Source organism: Lepidochelys olivacea, assembly GCF_965140295.1.
Source record: "Lepidochelys olivacea isolate rLepOli2 genome assembly, chromosome: 3".
Lineage (NCBI taxonomy): Eukaryota > Metazoa > Chordata > Testudines > Cheloniidae > Lepidochelys > Lepidochelys olivacea.
In genome coordinates, this window is record NC_140413.1 from 62,972,839 (window position 1) to 62,989,574 (window position 16,736).

The window sequence follows — 16,736 nt, forward strand, 5'->3', positions numbered from 1 at the left end:
GTGATCAAATATATCTGCCAAATATGCAAGTTTGGCAAGCCATTGTAAATCCTGAAAGTATACTGTCAGAGGGTACTCTTTTGAGACAGAAAGGCTTCAAGTTCACACACTCGGTTTAATATTTTGCCATGGGATAACCACTGCACTTCATCGTGTAATAGTAAGCGATGGTGTTTGGACCCCATTTCTTCACACGTTGCAGCAAAGATGCGAGAACTAGTCCATTTGCTTTCACAAAATTCACAATTTTAACAACTATACCAAGGACATCATTAAGCTCTGGAGATCATTTCTTGACTGCCAAGACCTCTTGATGAATAAAGCAGTGTGTTGCTTGAGCAACTGGTGCAACTTCCATCACTCTTGCTACTACCCCTGAATGTCTGTCTAACGTTGTGGCTGCTCCATCCGTGCAAATTCCAACGCAGTGGTCCCACTCAAGCCCGTGTCCTGTCACATAGTTGTTTAGGACCCAGAACATTTCTGCACCTTGTGTGTTTTGTGGCAGTTCTTCACAGCAGGGTTCTTCACATGAAACGCCTTCATAGGCATAACGCACATAAACAATAGGAAATGCTGCATTAGAAATGTCCACTGACTCCTCCAAATGAATTGCAAACCAGCTTGACTCCCACACCCTTTCTATCAACTGAGCTTTGAAATCTTCTGCAATATCAGTGATTTGATGCGAGACATTATCATTTGACAGTGGAATGCAGCTTGTTTTTTTGGCAGCTGCATTACCCAAGACTTTGTGACAGGCATCTATTACTGAATGCATGATTAGCTCTTCACCACCTGTAAATGGTGATTTGCATTTAGCTATGTGTAGGGACATCAGATATGATGTTTTTAACAAATCTTCATTAAACGTTACTGCAGTGTGCAATACTTTCTTTTGCCCCTTCACTTCTTCTTGTTTCCATTGGAAGAATTCCACTGGCTTTTCTTTTAAATGTGAATGTTTGGTTCTTTTTCGAGTGCTTGCTCGTGTCCGTTCCATTGTAGGTGTGTGTGCTCACCACATGCACCAGTTCTGGAAGTTTTTTCCCTCAGTGGTATCCGTAGGGGACCGCTCGGTGCCCTCTGGGGTGGTGCCTGTATGGCATGGTATAAGGGATGTTGCCAGCTCCCCCTACCCTCATTTTCTTATTACCGCCAGTGACGGTGCTGGAACATCATCTTGCTTCGACAAGCTTCTTCTTTCTCAGTCTGATTCAAAGTTTTCCCTGTAAATAGTAAAAGTTATTCGTATCCCTTAGTGTAGTTAGTTAGTTAGTCCCGGATGGGACTTAGCCTAGGAACGGGCCATGCCCCGATCCCCAGGCTTCAAATCCTGAGATCGCTGTAAAAAAACTATTCCCATCAGCGATCCTTATAGTAGCTGTCTGAGATGCCTGGGCAAAACCCATATCAGTGATATCCACCTCGGGGCATCGCAGCTCCCCGGTGTCTGGAATGCCCTGGCAGATCGCCTCAGCAGGTCCTTCTCTCCCCATGAGGGTCACTCCACCCGGAGGTTATCCAGGTACTCTTCTGAAGGTGGGGAGCTCCCCAAGTGGAGAAACTCAGTCTCTGATGCCTTCCATCTGTCGTGGGAAAGAGATCTAATGTACGCATTCCCGCCGATTCCGCTGGTCAGCAGGGTCCTAGCAAACGTCAAAAGAGAGAAGGCAAGAGTCATCGTGATCGCCCCTACGTGGCCTCACCAGCACTGGTTTGGCACGCTCATGGACCTGGCCTTGGTTCCCCCATGGCCACTGTCTGGATCTTCTCGCAAGACCACGGTCTGCTCCTGCACCTGCCCTTCCCTCCTTCCACCTCATGGCTTGGTTGCTGAGTGGCTGAACCCGGAGGAAAGGGCCTGCTCCAGCCAGGTACAACAGGTCCTCTTGCAAAGCAGAAAGCCCTCCACCAAAGCGACTTACCTGGCAAAGTGGAGGCAGCTCTCCTGCTGGGCAGAGGAGCGTGTGCAGTCACCTGTGCAGTCCATCCTCAATTACCTGCTCCATCTTAAGTAGCAAGGCCTCGCACTTGCCTCCATCAAGGTGCACTTGGCAGCCATAGCGGTTTTCCATTCCCAGGTCCAAGGCAAATTGGTGTTCTCACATGACATGTCCATCCGGTTCCTGAAAGGACTAGAGCGGCTCTTCCCACCTGTTTGGGACCTGATTGCACAATGGGACCTCAACCTCTTCCTCTTGAGGCTCACAGGGCCCCCCCTTTGAGCCACTGGCCTCCTGCTCCTCATCTCCTCTGTCATGGAAGGTAGCTTTTCTTGTAGCCATTACCTTGGTGAGGCAAGTCTCCAAGATTAAAGCCCTCACTTCGGAGCCCCCGTACACAGTTTTCTGCAATGACAAGGTCTAGCAGCAATCCCACCCAGCGTTTTGGCCTAAGGTGGTGTCTCACTTTCATGTTAACCAGAATATCTTTCTCTGGGTTCTCTGTCCAAAGCCGCACTCAACTGCAGAGGAGAGGCGGCTGCACACCTTGGATGTCCAGCTTACCAAGGCCTTCCGCAAGTGGACCCAACTCTTTATTGTGACTGCGGACAGGATGAATCTACCAGTGTCTTTGCAGAGGATGACAAACTGGATCACATCGTGCATCCAAATCTGTTATGAGTTGGCACTGACAGAACCACCACCTATAATAAAGGCCCACTTGACCAGGACACAAGTGTCCTCGGCGGCCTTCCTAGCACATGTCCCTATCCAGGACATCTGCAGGGCTGCTACGTGGTCATCAGTACACACATTCACGACGCATTATGCCATTACCTAGCAAGACAGAGATGACACTGGATTCGGCAGAGCTGTGTTGCAATTGACATGTTTGTGAACTCCTACTCGCCTCCGGTGGCACTGCTTGGGAGTTACCTACAATGGACGAGACATGAGCAAGCACTCAAAGAAGAAAAGACTGTTACCTGTTTCGTAACCGGTGTTCTTCGGGATATGTTTCTCATGTCCATTCCATGACCTGCCCGACCTGCCTTCCTTCCCCACTATCGGAGTTTCCAGCAAGAAGAAACTGAGGGTGGGGGGAGCCAGCAGTTCCACCATACGGGCACCACTGCAGAGGGCGCCAGAGTCGGTCCCCTACAGATACTGCTGAGAGAGAAACTTCTGGCACCGGTGCATGTGGTGACCACACACACCTACAATGAACAACACATCTTGAAGAACACCAGTTAAGAAACCTGTAATTGTCTTTTTCAATGTGTCGAATCATTTTTGAAGGTTTCAGAGCATTTGCTTAGAGTTGTGCTACACACAACACAGAGTTTTCAGACGTTCTAAATCCTCACTTGCAACATATCCATACTTAATGTAAGACTAATCGTATTTTTGATTGAAGGACGAACATTTCCTTTTCTCTTCCACCCTTCTTCCTTATCATGTTTGGAGTTACTCAACATCTCTGTTTTTCTGAACTTTTGTTAGTCCCAAAAAATCAATCCAGAGATAACTGCTTTGACCGTGACATTGTCTGGTTTAGCTAAGTAAAAGTTTTTTACTAGAACTTAACTTTCACTCACTGTGTCAAAGTCAGATTCAGGACTCACATAATTTGTCAGACCACTCTGTTTATTAGCAAAGCGCCTTGCTAATGCACCCAGATGTGAGCCCCTCTCTGAGGCCCAAGATAACTTATGTTAAATTGGCTTTGGCTTAGCTGTATAAATAAGAGACAAAAGAAAGCAGAAACTGACAAATATACATATATATCTTATTTGCATACTAACATTTACCAATCTCCTAGCTCAGTAGGAACTCTAAGTTAATTAATTTGAGGACCCATTGTCTCACGCTCCTTAATGTTTCTCTTCCTGACAACTATATTTCAACAAACCCTTCAAGTAGCATTTCTTTAATGAATTATAATTTCAATATAATTCATTCTACTTTCACAACTGCTAACTACTTCCTTCCAACAAATGTATGCAAATGTGCTTTGCATATCAGCATGATGGCAATCAATGTCAATGCAGTTGGTTTGTTTGTTTATTTGTTAATGTTCAGAAATAATTGAATGTAGTGATGTGAAATGCAAGCACAAAAAACCCTTTGCATTTTAAATATTAATATTCTATGTTGGGAAAATCTCAGGAACTGGCAAGGAGGCTGCCATGAATTGGTGCCTGTCCCAGATCGGTCATTGAGAAACACTGTTCTAGAAGGTCCTGTCAGTAGTGGCTGCTTACCTGTGTTGTCAGGCTATTGTGGAATAGTTTGTGTTGTCAGGCTATTCCCCTACCTTGACGGTTGGCTACTCGGGTCAATCCTACCAAGAGGTGTTATCCGCCACAAGATCAATGATTCCTCTGTTTTGAAACTGGGCCTTCAGCTGAACATAAAAAAATCCATACTAACTCCTGTTCAGAACGTACAATTCATTGAGGCCTTCTTGGATTCCCTGACATCCAGGGCATCTTTGCCGATGGACAGGTTCTGGACATTATCGAGACTTTTGTCAAAAGCGATTCAGGACAGCTCCCAGACCTCAATAAAAAACTACTTCAGCTTCTGGATCACATAGCAGCTTGCACTGTTGTAATAGAGCATGCCGGGTTACACCTCCCCTATTTCCAGGGGTGGCTCAGAACAGTTTATTCGCCAAACGGACACACTCTAGACAAGAAAGTGTCTGTTCCCTAGCAGGTAAAACATTCCCAAGACTGGTGGAAGATTGAGCATAATGTAGGGGCAAGGGTCCCCTTCTTCCAACCAGTACTGACAGTAACCATGACCGCGGATGCCTTTCTGTTAGGATCGGGGGTACATCTCGGTACTCTGACAGCACAGAGCAGGTGCTCACCCCAAGACACCACCCTCCATATCAGCTTTCTAGAGCTCAGAGCAGTCAGAAATGCCTGTCTTCATTTCCTTCTTTTCATCAGACTCAGATCCATCAAAGTCATGACAGACAGCATGGCTTTCATGTTTTATATCAGTTGCCAAGGAAGGGCAAGATCCCGTTTCCTCGGCGCTGAGGCAATAAAATTGTGGAATTGGTTTATAAAGTATCACATAAGGATCTCAGTGTATCTACCTGGCATACAGAATGTCACAACCAACAAGCTCAGCATGTACTTCTTCGAAGACTGAGTGGGATTTCAATCCCCAGGTTCTGGTTGGAATCTTTTGGAGTTCAGGGTTTCCAGAAGTAGACCTAGAAACAAAAAATGTCATTTTACTCAAGGGGGGAGAGGGGGTTTAGTTTGCAATTCCCTGGGGGATGCCTTCCTCCAGCCTTGGACGAAGATAAACAAGATTAAATAGGACAACTCCAGAATCATTCTAATTACCCCAACATGGTTTAGGGAAGTATGATTCCCTTATCTGTTGCATCTAGCTCTTTTTCCCTCCGACAGATCTCCCAATCTTCCTCAGCTCCTGTCCCAGGACACCTGTAGTCTGACACATCCCAACTTTGGCAATCTTCACCTATAAGATCTGGTACCTCAATGGTTTGTGGAGCTAGAGTCATCTTGCTCTGCTGAATTACAACACGTTCTATTAACTAGTTGAAAATTTTCCACCAGAACTATTTACCTTCAAAAAGTGAACAAGATTTGGCCACCGGTTTGAACTGTACAATGCTGATACCAAATCTGCCCTGCTTCCGCTTGTCCTGGAGTACCTGCTATAGCTTAAGAAATCAGGACAGTCCCTTAATTCCATCAAGGTTTATCTGGCAGCCCTAACAGCCTTTCATACTACTATCAAAGGGTTTTCTTTATTTTCTCACCCCATAACCACAAGGTTCACGAAAGACCCGGGGAATCTCTTCCCAGAGATAAGTTTGTGCTCTTATCTGGGATCTGAACTTCGGTCTCAAAAGCCTCACAGCCCTCTTCTCCCCCCGCGCACCCCCCCCCACCCATTGAATCAATGGCCACCTGCTCCTTCTTGAGTTTATCTAGGAAAACAGCCTTTCTAGTGGCGCCTTAATGGCAGATCCCCCTCCCCCCCCCTTTCGCAATGCTCTACAAGAATGAGGTGTCTTTTTACAACCATCTCCCGGGTTTCTTCCTAAAGCGACTTCTGAATTTCAACTGAATCAGATCATATACCTGTAAGTTTTCTTTCCAAAATCGCATACTTCCAACCTGGAGCTTGTTCTCCATACACTAGATGTCAGGAGGGTATTATCCTTCTATCTGAATAGAACTAAACCATTTTGTAAATCCAATAGACTGTTTCAATTGCAGGCAGGTCAAAGTGCCCTGAGCTCAATCCACCAGATCATGCAGTGTCTTATGCTGAATAGATATGTAAATATTTCAAAACTGGCTTTCCAATCATACCTGGGAAGGTACTTAAACTAAATCTTATTCAGCCCTCTTCATAATGTTTCATCATTTGCAAACAGTTACTCCTCAACAGGATATGTGAATCAACTTTTTTTAAGCTGAAACCTCTGCATGAATTTAAACAAATCAGTTGTCTGGTGGACCTGAGAAGCTGGCATCCCTCCCACCCCAGAATTTGCATTTAATCTTGGAATTTGAACATGCATGCACACTCATGTTGTAATTACCACACCCAGGTGTTCTCAGTCGGTTTCTTCCCTATAAAAGTGCTAAAGGAGAAATGCAGGGATGTTATCTTAAAAACAAACCAACAAAAAACCTCGCTGATGTATTTGGATGCCAGTGAAGAAACAATTTCTGCACAAAAAAATCTTATACAGTATATCCAGATTACACATAATCTTAACAATTGTGATTTCAAAACAGTTTTGGATTTGATTTATGTTTATAGCCCTTCCTGCCAACCTTTTTTTTTTTTTTTTTAACAGAATTTTTTCTATACTTTTTTAATTGGCAGGCAGTTTTAGTTTTGTGTTTTGGACATCCATAGGTTCACTCTCAAGAGACAGGAGCCAAACTGCAGAGGAGGCAGCAGTGTTGATGTTGGCAGTTGACAAGGGACCACACAGGAAAAACTGGGACTTGAAGTGTTGGTGGAGATGGAAATTTGGTTTTGAACTTGCATAGGCTACAGTTTTATTCCAGGGAATGGGACCTGGAAACTTGGATAAGTTTGGAGGAATATATGGGGAGAATGCAACAGAGGTGGTTATGGTAGACATGAAATGGGAAACGCAGCAGGAAGTCAGAAACTGCTGTTCTCTCTGGAAGGTGTTTAAACTTCATACAAAATAATTAGGCAGTAACTTTGTTACAGTTCTCTGTCCAATGGTCATTTGAATTTATTTACTGAGAGTGTCTGTTGACTATCTGATGTCTCTTCAGTGATCCTACTCCAGCTCTTGGTAGGTTGTCATAGAATCATAGAAGATTAGGGTTGGAAGGGACCTCAGAAGATCATCTAGTCCCACCCCGTGCTCAAAGCAGGACCAACCCCAACTAAGTCCACACCCTAACTTGCAGTTTTTAAGTGGGTTCAGCTGAGAGCCCAAGAACTGCCTGGGTGTAGAATCTAGACTACCTTCTGAATCCCTTGAGGTTGTTCTTCTAAGTGAAGTATTGTGGGGCCAAATAGGGAAACGTGTAGTATTTCCTCTGTAAACTAAAATGAAATGTTGTTTTCTTCCCCAAAAAATGCTGTTTGCCCATTTCTAGATGTGGTGATGGAACACACCACAAATTGAAGAAACATTAGGAATGCATAAAGAGGGCACTTTTGTTTCTCTGCTGTTTTGCAGGTGTTTCAGGTATTGAATGAAAAGAAGCAACTGTATGCTGTCAAATATGTGAATCTTGAAGAAGCAGATCAACTGACTGTTGAAAGTTATAAGAATGAAATTGCTCATTTGAATAAGCTACAGCAACACAGTGATAAGATCATCCGACTTTATGATTAGTGAGTAAACATTGTTAAATAAGTTAAATAAGTTTTCAAACTATTCCTCAAAGCAGTTACTCTCTAAAATTTAATTTCAGTATGATGATAACACTTATTATTTATTTTAGTGAAATCAGTGAACAGCATATCTACATGGTAATGGAATGTGGAAATATTGATCTCAATAGCTGGCTTAAAAAGAAAAAGACTATTAATCCATGGGAACGGAAGAGCTACTGGAAAAATATGTTGGAAGCCGTTCACACAATCCACGAACATGGTATTGCTAAATATTTCTAGATATTTGTGTAGTACATGTGGTAGAGATAAAACGGATTTTACAGAGTTTGGAGGGGTAGTTGCTCTCTGTGCTGGTGGAAGCTGGGAGGCCTTTTTGGATGCGTGGCTTTATGGCAGAGTCCTTGAGGTTTTGTTTATTTTGTGTATTTCAGAGCAACTCTGATATAGTCCAGAGGCCATACATCCCTCCAGAAATGAAGTACCACAGTAGTACTTTCTTCCACAACTTACCAAATTTGATCCATGTCTTCTTGACTAAGTTATTTGAATCTACCTCCATTAAATATCCTTCATTCCCATTTTCTCCCCCCACCCTACAGAACACATAACCGACTCCTAGAACATAAAACTAGTTGATGACCTATTCAACAAAGGTTTTGGGTTTTGGTTTGTTTTGGGTTTTGCTATTTTGTCCAGGTGGCCTGTCTCCATTGGCCATAGATGATGATGTCCAGGTGGCACACAGAAAATCTCTTTTCCCCTTCCCCTGTGTGTACCCAGAAATGGGAGAGCTTGTCCCTAGCTTGTTTCTGGTACCCTGGACCTCTTCTGCTTTTCTATTTTTCAGGCAGCCTAGCTCATCAGACTACACTTAGGATTTTTAGATTTACCACTTTCTGGCTGTAAACTGGACTCTAGTTCTATCTCGATGGAACAGTTCAGGGTGTGTGCACCCCAGTTTTCTCAGATTTTCCTTATAAGTAAAATTAGAGTTAAAGGGGCAGCTGCAAGCAGGTCCCACCAAGGCAAAGAAATGCTAAACAAAATGTCAGTCACTTGGCTGCAGCAAAAGTACTGAATTCTGCAGCATTTTGAAAAATGCCCAATTCTGTGACCTTGAAATCATAGAGCCCATGGGGCCCTGATTGAGAGTAATGGTGCAAATCATACCTCTTGGAGATATTGTTTGACTATCTGCAGACTCAGTTCACATTTTCATGATTTTTACTGCAATTGTTAAGGACTGAAAACATCTAATTTTATTTTTTAAATGAAATCTAAGATTCTACAGCACAATTCAGCAGCAAAGGGTGAATTTTGTATCCAAAGAATACATTGGTTCCTGCTCAAAAGTTTAATTGACACATTTGTGAGGAGAGCCACAAAATTATACATACTTGGTAGTTTAAAATTCATGTCTTAGTTGGATTAATCTTGGAGTTTTCTTACCTTGCAGGCATTGTGCATAGTGATCTGAAACCAGCAAACTTTCTGATAGTTGATGGAATGCTAAAACTAATTGATTTTGGCATTGCGAACCAAATGCAGCCAGATGTGACAAGCATTGTTAAAGATTCACAGGTGAAATATTTTTAGTAGATGGAGTACCATGTTTTATAAAATGTAATTTCTGTGTCTGCTACGTTAAGTGATCTACCAACCTAAAGAAAACAAACATACATCAGAATTTTGTGCTACACAGTACTTTTTATGTTTCTGTAGCTAATAAAACTAAAGCTACTGATAATTATTTAGAGCGAATTTCTGTGCATGCATATTGTTAACTTTAAAGTATTAGACCACTGAAAGCCAGAGCATGTCAGAAATACTCACCCAGATTCTCAGTCTGGAAGTTGCTTTTCAAGGCTTTTATTAGACCACAAACTTTAATTTTCAGGTTAATTAGATTCCATTAAACACTAGGTTAATTTAAATATAAATATGTTTTTTATTACTAGGTTGGCACAATTAATTACATGCCGCCAGAGGCAATCAAAGATATGTCTTCCTATGGAGAAAATGGGAAATCAAGATCAAAGGTAACATATTTTCTGTGTGTGTGTGTGTATAAATTATAAAGAGGGAAATATTTCAGACATTTTGAGGAAACAGAAGCTTAGAATATAAAAACTTTCACTCTAACCAGAACATGGAGGAACACTATCTCATCAAGGCAACTGGGTAGAGTCACTGGCCAGGTACATGCTTGCTTTTTCTTTGGAGGTGAAGGGGAGCAGGGCAGTCTCGAGTAGCAACAGATGGGAGGGTATGATTGAAGTGCTAAATAAAGAGAGAGATGGGGAATTGAGAAATTATGATCTCTGATCAAAAGGAAAGACAGGAAGAAGTAGATTGAAGCTAGAAGGAAAGGAAGATAGAACAGTCGGAGACTCTTGTAGAATAAGATACGTTAATCCTTTTAAAAAAGGAAGCTGGCTGTCCGTGTTCTAGTTAAATACTGTACACGAGAAATTGTGCATTCCTTTAAAAATGGAAATGGGGCTTTATGGGAGACAAGCCAGGTATAACTTTCAGTCTGACTAGTAATTTTATGCTCTGGCCAGTAAGAATTAAGTAAACTTCTTCAAGCCCAGACAATAAGAAAATCTTGTTTTGCAAACTTTTACCTTATGCCTTTATACTACTGCCCATCACTGTAGTATCTGCTGTTGATATTACATGAAAGGGGCTCGAAGTCCCTTGTGGACTTCATGGAGTCTCTAGCACTTCTCACTTTTGGGAATCAAAACTCTGCTTGAGGTAGGCTTTTTTGTTTTCATATTGTGAGAGTTACTCATGGTGAAAGGCTTTCTCGGAGGGAGGTTTTGCAATGTTCCCTAAAGATGGTTCTCCAGCAGTTTGTTCCCTAGCTGGATCCACTTGACCAAGAATGGTTTGTCCCCAGCTCTCACATGCTTTGTGATCTCTGTTGTTTTAAAGGATTGTAGGTATTACAGAGGTTCATAAATCAAAATTTAGTCTTTCACGTAGCTGGGGCTTGATCCACTAATTACTTTTAAAATTAGGACCCAAGCCTCAAACCAGCATCTGGAGCTGACTGGGAGCCCTTGGAGGGACATTAGCATAGGTCTGATGTGTTCAGAGTCCAGAGCCATGGAGAAAGTAGGCAACCTCATTTTGTGCCGGCTGGACCTGTGGGTCATCTTCAGTTACAATGAGTTGCAGTAATCCATTTAGGAGGTGACAGATGCGTGTATTATCATGGCCATGTCTTCGTCTGCGAGGAAGGGGTGAAGTTTCCTAGCAAGCTGGAAGTGAAAGGTGTTTTGGGAAACTATTACTTGGTTATTGAAGTGTAGGTAGAAGTCAGGCAGAATACCAAGTCTTTGCACAGCTGTGATGAATGTGGGCTGTATGCCTCTGATGGAAGGTCTTACCTCCATTCAGCTTGAGCCAGCTGCTCTTTATCCTAGAGCTAATTTCTTGTAGGCATTCTGACATTTAGTAGTGGTGGCATCAGCTGAGAATGAGTGTCATCAGCATACTGCTGCTAGTGGAGTAAATGTTTTATACACACTTCCAAAAATTGTACTTCTGGCAAAATTGCTAAATCTCAATCTTAACCAAATCAGATTTGCCCCATGTTTGATTTGAGGCTCCTCAATTATAGCTATAGTAATATTTAGTGCACAGATTTAAGTAACCCTTTCAAATAGTATTAAGTTAGGATGTTTCAGATCTACAGGAGGATTCACTGTCTCTCACTAACTACATAGGACATTTTGGTATGTTGATATTATAATATGGGTATACATTTGTGCTAAGGTTTCACCTCTGATCTTAACAATTTTGGCAGAATGGTGAAATGAAGTTGTGGGATTTTTTCATCTACCGTCCTTGTTATCATTTTAAAAATAGCTAATGTACCTTAACTCCGTATGGGTCTGTAAGATCTTTGCACTAAGAGGTTACTGAAGTGAGCGTCTTGCATGACCATCTGAGCCGTATACCAAAGTACATTGCACACCACATCTGGGTTAGCATTAAACTTACTAGGTGAGATTCTGTGCTGCACTTCTGAGAGATTCAGCAAAGAACTCTCAGCCCAATGGGAAAAGCAGATAAAGATGGTTTTAAGCCATCTTTGCACCTTCCCAGTCCTGGGCTGCTGCAGGCAATGGAGTAGTCCCCTAGAACAAGTTAAACTGTCCTGGTGGCCTGTCTAAAGTATGACAGCCTTCCAGGGCTGCCCTACAGGCCAGAGTGCTGCATGCTGTGGTCCCTGCCCTGTCATGTCCCTCTCTCCCACTTGCCTCTTATATTAGGGCTTGCGTGGGGTCCTCAAAGACAGGCTTACAGGCTGTGTTCTGCAGTGCCTGGGGCCGAGGAAATCCGCCCCTGACCAAGCTACTGTTCTTTAAAGATATTTTTGAGCTGCTCTGGCCCTCTTACCTTGTATAAAGGTGCTTGACAGAGGGTGAAGCTTTCACCCTATATATTCATCAAAAGCTTCATTCATAAGGCCCTGCATGAAGGGTCCTGGCTTAGGAATCTAATATATCTAATTTTTGACCAAAGCCCAATGCATGTCAGGTAAATAATATGGCATGGTGGTTGTGCCAGTGTCCTTCTATGACATCTGTAGACAAAAAGTAAGTTCTGTAGAAAACACAGATGCATAGTGAAATGTCTTCATTTTAAAAATAAAGACAGCCCTACTCACTGGGGTGCAATTTTTATTAAACAGCCACTAACTCACCTTTCCTTCTAAGAGATCCATGTTGGTGGTTGTCAGATCCTCTGGCTTTGGAATCAGTAGTCTCTTCCCATTTATAATTTGATCATACACTGGTGATGGGGTTAGTGAGGAAAATGCTGAAGAAAAGAACTTCTGCATTGTTGTCAGGGTCATATATCTCAATTGAGGCTAAACTGTGTCTCCTACTCCCACTCCTCAATGACTGATTGATATGGAGGAAGTTCTGGGATCATGTACCAACAAAAGCAAAACCCCAAACCAACAAAACAAAACCCTACATCATCATATCCCAGATAATGCAGTTGGTGGTTGTGCAGGAGAGGGAGTTTACCTTGCTTTTTTTATTCATCATCTTTGTGAAGAGATGCCAAGAGGAAAGAACTGTTTTAAGAAACTGTCAAAAGTAATATCAAGTTCAACTCTAAAATCAAATATTTTGTTTTAATTTTATCACTAACTCTTTAGCTTTTTAAGTTGAGAAAGACAATCTAGTCCTCATAAAAATAATTCTTTAGAATATATTTATTTAGAAGTTAATATTGTAACAAGACACTCCAAGATTTGTGTTTATGGTCTAATAATGACATGTGTTGGCAGTTAATAGCACTCAGCCTTTGGCTTTTATTCATAATCATTAAGGCGGAACAACAGACTATGTAACACACCCCCTATTGTATCTTCTTGCTTAAGTGAAATTATATTACACAAAGATAATGATGATTGGTAACTATGAGAAAAGATATCATTCCCTTTTAAACTAAAGTAATTCATATTATTATTATTATTATTCAGATAATTACTTTGTTTGTTTTTAGATAAGTCCCAAAAGTGATGTTTGGTCATTGGGATGCATTTTATATTGTATGACTTATGGGAGGACTCCGTTTCAGCACATAACAAATCAGATCACTAAACTTCATGCTATAATTGATCCTAGTTATGAAATAGAGTTCCCTGATATTGCAGAAAAAGATCTCCAGGATGTTTTAAAGGTAACTTTCTTTAATACTTTGTTTTTTTAAAAAAGTTGAATTCAGATTCAAGCGATGGTTGTTCCTTTACTAGACTGTTGTAATCTGAGTAGATATGACTTGACTTCTTCTGAAACATTTTCTAATTTGGTTCCCAGATGGGCATAATTCTGATTGTGCATGTAATGATGGATATGACCACCAAAATGAAGATTAGTTAATGCTCAGGCTAACTATATGGCTTCCTCTAGCTTGAACATGGTTTTTCAGCTCAATTTGCAAATGTGATAAGTAATTATATAGATTAGGCAGTATGACCTGGTTGATTTGGCTGAGTCACAATACAAGTGCAACATATGCTCTTACCAGAAAAAATGCTTTTTCCCTTACTCCCCACAAATTGGAACCTAGCCAAATTTTTCATGTCTCTAAAAAACCAAAACTGAGTCCAGTTGAGTTTCTGACAGTGCTACCTAGCAGGGAATATAGATTCAGAATACAGACACTGCTCTTGACCTGGCAAAGGCAGTTAACCCTTTGATGGGTTGTTAGGGCATGTTTGTGGAGCATAAACTGAGAAACTTAATAGAAATACTAATGATTTATGTTGCATAATGTAAAACTGGATCACAACCAGTTGTATTACATGATCCCTTTTTAATAATAGGTATGTTGTATTTGATCTTCAAAATGTATATTGTAGCATAACATCAGTTCTCCAAAAGTTAGGGTTGGCAGCACTTTCTGTTTAATGGTCAACTTTTCTAAGGGCTCTAAAATCCACATGCTTACTTGGATTGTCTTGAACCTTGTTGTGTTTCATGAGGGTACAGGGTAGTAGTGTTAGTGGGGAAGTGGGTGAGAATACTTACAGAGAAGAAAGGAGCAGTCATCACATCTCAGAGCTATTGTTTCACACTGTATTCATCTCCATGGAGTGTTTTCATTCAGGTGAGAACATCCCATTGAAATAAATGAGCTACTTCACCCCTCTGTTTCTGATGTTGTAAATGGATGTGGGAAGTAGTTGAAAAAGTGGGGAGGAAAGGAAGGGATCAGAGCTATTCAGTGGGGGGAATGTCACATGGGATTTCAGTTATGCCCGTCCAAAACTCCCACATCTATCAATCAATGGTAGGTACTTATTTGGCCCATGTCACTAGTATCAGAGCACCTCACACTCCTTAATTTATTTATCCTTACGATGCCCCCGTGAGGTAGGGAAGTACTTTTTTTCCCCACACAATGCACAGTTCTTATTCAAGTGCTTGCTCATGTCGATTTCAAGTAGTTGTGCGCGCGCTGCGTGCACAGTCATCAGTAGGTTTTTCCCCTAGCGGTACCCGTTAGGTCGGCTGAAGAGTCCCCTGAAGTCACGCCTTCATGGTGGTGCATATAAGTCCCTGCCAACCCGCCACCTCTTCAGTTCCTTCTTACCACTAGTGACAGTCATTGGAGCTGTGTGTCTCACTTGCCTTGGCAAGCATTTCCCCTAGTGATGGAACTTTGAGTACACTGTAAATAGTTAATTAGTTAGTGTTAGTCTTCTTAGTTAGTTAGAAGTAGGGGGCTTCCCCCCCTCCCCCGACCCCAATTTTCTCCCCTCTTGGAGTTCGGGGCATGCCTCGATCCCAAGGGTTTAAGCCATGCAGGACTTGCCCCAAGCCCATGCCAACGGATGACCTCCATGACTCCTGCCTGAAGTGTCTGAGGGAGGCGCATCAAACAGATCGCTGCAAGATCTGTAAAGGGTTCCGCCCGAGAATGAAGCTAAGCGGGTGGAGAGGAAGTATTTTGTTCCCTCTAAGGGATACGAATATTTATTTACTCATCTGCAGCCAGGTTCGCTAGTCGTGGTGGTGGCGAATGAGAGAGACGGGCAGCAGGGCCCAACCCCAAAATCCAAGGATTCAAAGAAGCTGGACCTCTTTGGCTGGAGGGTGTACTCCACCGGGGGGGCTCCAGCTTCGGATTGCTAACAAGCAAGCAATCCTTAGTAGATATCATTTCAATTCATTGGACTCCATGATGAAATTTAAGGAATTGGTGTTGTCAGACTCTAGGGTGGAGTTTGCTGCCATAGCAGAGGATCGCAAGGCAGTGCAAGGACCTCTTTACAGGCCTTACTGGACGCAACAGATTCAGCCACACGAACCATGTCCTCTGCCATAGCCATGAAGAGGAATTCGTGACTCCAGGTGTCAGGTCTTCCACCAGAGGTCCAGCAAATAATTCAGGATTTGCCCTTTGACAGCATGGGGCTGTTTTTGGAGCAGACAGACTCCAAGCCCCACAGGCTGAAGGATTCACGGGCAACATTAAAATAATTGGGTCTGCAAACCCCCAGCAAAAGCATTTTAAGTCCCAGCCCCCTCTGCACTTCTACCCTCCCTAGCCTAGGCAAGACTTCCCCAGGAAGTGGGGCAAGAATGGCAAGCATAAGCATCCACAGCCCAGTCAAGGCCAGGGCTTGGCGAGGGAGTGATCAGGTTCTAACCAAGCCTTTTGAAGGGGCACCTGGAGGCAACACATCTGACCACACACTGGATCCTTCGCCCTGTTTTCTGAATCATCCCCCATTTCTACCACGTATGGTCCCAGATAACCTCAGATCGCTGGGTCCTTCACACTGTAGAAGTGAGATATTCTCTCCAATTCTGCTCCTCCCCTCTCTCCCACCACCTCTTCCTCGTCCCTCTTCAGGGACCCTTCTCACGAGCAATTCCTCTTGCAGGAGGTTCAGACGCTTCTTGCTGCGGGAGCAGTAGAGGAGATTCCTCAGGAGCTAAGGGGCAAGGGATTCTACTCCCGATATTTCCTAATCCCCAAAGCCAAAGGATCTCAGACCCATCCTTGACCTGCAAGGCCTCAATAGATTTCTGAAGAAGTTGAGGTTCCACATGGTCTCTTTGACTGCCATCATCCCATCTCTGGATCCAGTACACTGGTACATCAAGGACATGTACTTCCACATATCGATAATTCCAGCCCACAGACATTTTCTCAGGTTCATAGTGAACCACAACTATTACCAGTTTATGGTCCTCCCCTTCCGTCTGTTAGCAGGCCCTTGAGTTTTTACCAAGTGCATGGCAGTCGTAGCCACCTTCCTGAGAAGAAGGCAGATGCAGGTCTTCCATTACCTCAACGACTGGTTGGTCAGGGGCCACTCCAGGGCGCAAGTGGAGCAACACATCAACCTGA

The 16,736-nt window shown here is 42.8% G+C and overlaps 1 protein-coding gene across 2 annotated transcripts in view; it reads left to right on the forward strand.

Moving 5' to 3' along the window:
- The window catches only part of TTK (TTK protein kinase), a 99,980-nt gene that overhangs the window by 68,648 nt on the left and 14,596 nt on the right, over nt 1-16,736 (forward strand). For both annotated transcript variants that reach the window (XM_084623177.1, XM_084623176.1), the window contains exons 15-19: nt 7,681-7,838; nt 7,949-8,100; nt 9,298-9,422; nt 9,800-9,880; nt 13,377-13,553. In XM_084623177.1, coding sequence (XP_084479303.1) covers nt 7,681-7,838; nt 7,949-8,100; nt 9,298-9,422; nt 9,800-9,880; nt 13,377-13,553 — 693 coding nt within the window. The remainder of the gene's footprint in view (nt 1-7,680; nt 7,839-7,948; nt 8,101-9,297; nt 9,423-9,799; nt 9,881-13,376; nt 13,554-16,736) is intronic.